Below are 3,339 nucleotides of genomic sequence, written 5' to 3'. Positions count from 1 at the left end.
CAGCGGGAGTCCTGGTTCGGGGGCTGGGGGATGGGATGCGAGGAATGTGCTTCTTGCGAAGGTCGTAGGGTATGGCGGCAGGAGCGCGATTCGCAGACATCTCGATATCGGTTTGAATATAGGCTATAATTTCCTAATTAGAAAGTCAGAAAAACCTCAGATATGACAAATTCAGTAAAAAATCGATGGGATTTGGTGAGAAAAATCAGTATTTTGGTGGTTTGGAGGGCTTCCGATACAAAAGTTGCAATTTTTTGAGGTTTTGGGGTGCCAAAACTGCACCAAATTTTGCATACGCTAAATAGACTACCCCATTGCGTCATGGCAGATGAATCGAATTTCCATCTGGATCTTCTGCACGATGAGCGGCTCGACGAGATGCACCATCAAGGATTTGTTATTTTGACACTACCCGAGCCTTCTCAGGGTACGGCAAAGGCAATTGAGAGCGCGGAAAAGACTATCGAGGACAGTGTTGGACGTCAGATTAATGAGACAAAGACTGGGGAGGAACCCACCCGTCATTTTGAAGGGGCATTCCAGTCGCCATTATCAATCGCAACTGTGGCCTTCACGGAACTCAATATCAATGTATGTTTTGACGTTGTCCCTCCTTTCTTTTGCGGTTATTTACCATATGCAGAAAGAATATCTCTGCGAAGCCTTCCTCGGCATTGATAAAGACAGTGTTAGACACGAGGTGGGACGGGTGGTCCGCAGCGTTAAAACCAATGACGAATACAAGTCCCGTCCTTACATGGTTGGTCCACGAGGCCATGGGTTTGCTGAAGCGATTTTACTTATTCGACCGTTCCGGAAGGGACTTAGTCCCGAAGGAGGCTTCTTCTGGGCCTACGAAGGGTCTCACACGCTGAGCCCCCTTGAATTTGAACGACGGCGGCAAGAAGGTAGTCTAAAACTGGTACCACTCAGTGTGGAGCTGGGACAGGTCCTAGTATTATTTTCAACTCTGTGGGTCGAGTTTCCAGAAAGTCACAGGGATGTCTCTGATACTTTTGTCTGTCGGGGATACAAACATCAAATTACTAAGCCTGTTATCGACCCTAATCTGCCTGGATATGTCTCTGACGATGATGTTCTTCCCTTTATGCGGTTGGCTCGTCGGTGATAGTCAAACCAAGATGCAATTTGCCAGATTATGATAGGAGCTTGGTGAATTAGCACATAAGTCAATCATATCGAGTCTGTGCCAGCCAATTGGCAACTTCAGAATCAAATATTTCCTGGTATGAGTCCATGTCGGGCGATAAGTAGCAAGATAGTCCCATGATTTGCTCGTATTCATTGAAGACCGCAAGGAGGCATATTGCTTTGTCGATCTCCAGGGACGTGAGAGCATGCAGCTTGCGAGACATTGGTGTCATTACAAGCGACATCCCTGACAAGCTGACGCCCTCTTCAACTGCCTGCTGCTTGCGGCCAATCCGAAGGGCATACCCTACCCGATCAGCGCTAGGACTGAGACCATATTTCTCGATATATTCGCCACTATGGCCATGAGCTCGAGACCCACTATCATGCAGCCGATCCCCATCCATATCTAGGAATGCTGCCCGATAGGTCCGTGCGTGGTATCTTACACTGAGGGTAAAGAGGAACAGCTGTTCATATGACGCCGTCCTCGGAGGACTGAGAGCAGCGACTCGCGGATCCCCCTTTCCCGCCAACTCCATGATCAGGTAGGACCGATCATCGTCAAAGAATGTTTTTATTAACCTCAGCTCCTTCTGCAACTCATCCAGGAATTCATGACACTTCTTGCTTCCTGGTGGCGGTGGTCTCATAGCAGGTAGCCTCTGGAGACGAGGATATAGATAGCTGATCATCACCCATTGCCATCTCCCAACCTCTTGATCTGACAGTCGGTAGAGCAGCAGAAGGCATGCCAAAATCCCCTGCTGTGTTAGATATCCTCCTGACACACTCTGAGACACTGAAGGAAGCCATGTTCCCTGTGGCGGCAAAGTTTGCGAGACAGGGACCCTTTGGAATCGGTGGACAACAAGACTAATGCCGGCTTGCCATCTCCATAGCTCTTCGTTTGGCAATTGACAGAGGAGTTGGAAGCAAGAGTGGATTTGACATTCGACTTCCTGTCGGGATCCATATTCCGTCATGCCGATCAAATCGAATGATTCATACTGGCTCCTGCATCTTTCAATAGTTTAGGAGTTGAACTTTGAATTCCCCTGCTGATGTCTTTAAGCCCCCACATCTGCTTATAGTCTAACTTTATGTGGTAAAGCCTTCATTACAGAGTCTTGGCAATGTCTGCCGTAGTGATAGATGCAGAGTCAACGTCCGTGACTTGTTAACCCTCTTGCACTTGTGCCAATTTGCGAGCAGGAACTTGTGGACATGGTAGCTCTGAATCCTGGCCTGCATGTCGTTTATGATCCTACGTTCCTTCCAGAGTCTTCTGTCAGGGTGTGTTATCGAGAATTCCCCTACTACGTACATCTCTCTCCCGCCTTCTGTCAACTAGCCATGCGTCAGGTCCCCCGATCACCATTGACAATCCAAACACAGCCCTATCAAGAGATCCTGTCTCACCCAGGCTGGGCCCTCCATCATACCAGCCCACCTGCCAGTAATCGAGAAAGGAAATTCGCCCGTGCTAGTTGTCACTTCAATGCGTTAGCAATGATTTTATGGCTGGTTAAGGGTATGACCTGGAAACTGCATTCTCATTGCACGGACTCGTAAACTAGCCCAACTGGAGTAAGTTTGAGGTGGTCGACAATTGAAGGGTTAAATATGTGTTATCTCCCAACTGGAATTCGTTTCCCATGTCATTAACACCCATCTTCAAGCGGTTCATCTTATACTATCAGCCCTATCCTGCAACATACTCATTCTCCTTGATTTGGAACATGGCGGAGACTTCACAGTCGCCAATCTCACCGCAGCCTTCTGAGGAGGTGTTTGTCAACGCCGCTGCAGGGATTCCTGCTGATGTAGGGGTTTTCCCCATCCATGACCCGTAGAAGGTTTCTCACTCCGGAACTTTAGGATGATGACAGTGCCTACGAGGAAACTCAGTCAGACACCACTTCTATTGCCTCCAGTGTGTTCGCTTATAAGTACGAGAATGGACGACGGTACCATGCATACGGCAAAGTACCTACCTCTCTCTGCTGAACTAGACTTTCAGTTTGCTGACAACCAAAAGGAGAAGAACTACATGTATCGTCACTGTTAAACTGCTATGCATTTGGGATTTTGAACTGATTTTAATGATCAGAATGCCAAATGATGAGACTGAGCAGGACCGTCTTGACCTGGTATGATCCGGGCTCCCAGCATGGAAATTGACCA

At 48.1% G+C, this 3,339-nt stretch overlaps 3 protein-coding genes across 3 annotated transcripts; 2 read left to right on the top strand and 1 right to left on the bottom strand.

Moving 5' to 3' along the window:
• Positions 1 to 406: 406 nt before the first annotated feature.
• T310_5074 (uncharacterized protein) lies at positions 407 to 1,129 on the top strand (the record flags this gene model as incomplete). The annotated part of the gene is made up of 1 exon (XM_013472058.1): positions 407 to 1,129. A coding segment is annotated over one exon (723 nt), but the record flags the coding sequence as incomplete, so codon positions are not given.
• A 61-nt stretch (positions 1,130 to 1,190) lies between these two features.
• On the bottom strand, positions 1,191 to 2,186 carry T310_5073 (uncharacterized protein; the record flags this gene model as incomplete). The annotated part of the gene is made up of 1 exon (XM_013472057.1): positions 1,191 to 2,186. A coding segment is annotated over one exon (996 nt), but the record flags the coding sequence as incomplete, so codon positions are not given.
• A 142-nt stretch (positions 2,187 to 2,328) lies between these two features.
• On the top strand, positions 2,329 to 2,727 carry T310_5072 (uncharacterized protein; the record flags this gene model as incomplete). Its single annotated transcript, XM_013472056.1, has 1 exon — positions 2,329 to 2,727. A coding segment is annotated over one exon (399 nt), but the record flags the coding sequence as incomplete, so codon positions are not given.
• Positions 2,728 to 3,339: the final 612 nt, after the last annotated feature.

The sequence above is a fragment of the Rasamsonia emersonii genome (genome assembly GCF_000968595.1).
Source record: "Rasamsonia emersonii CBS 393.64 chromosome Unknown ctg1118621760232, whole genome shotgun sequence".
In the NCBI taxonomy this organism is placed as follows: Eukaryota; Fungi; Ascomycota; class Eurotiomycetes; order Eurotiales; family Trichocomaceae; genus Rasamsonia; species Rasamsonia emersonii.
Note: the sequence above shows the minus strand (reverse complement) of the source record. Positions and strands in the feature narration are given on the sequence as shown.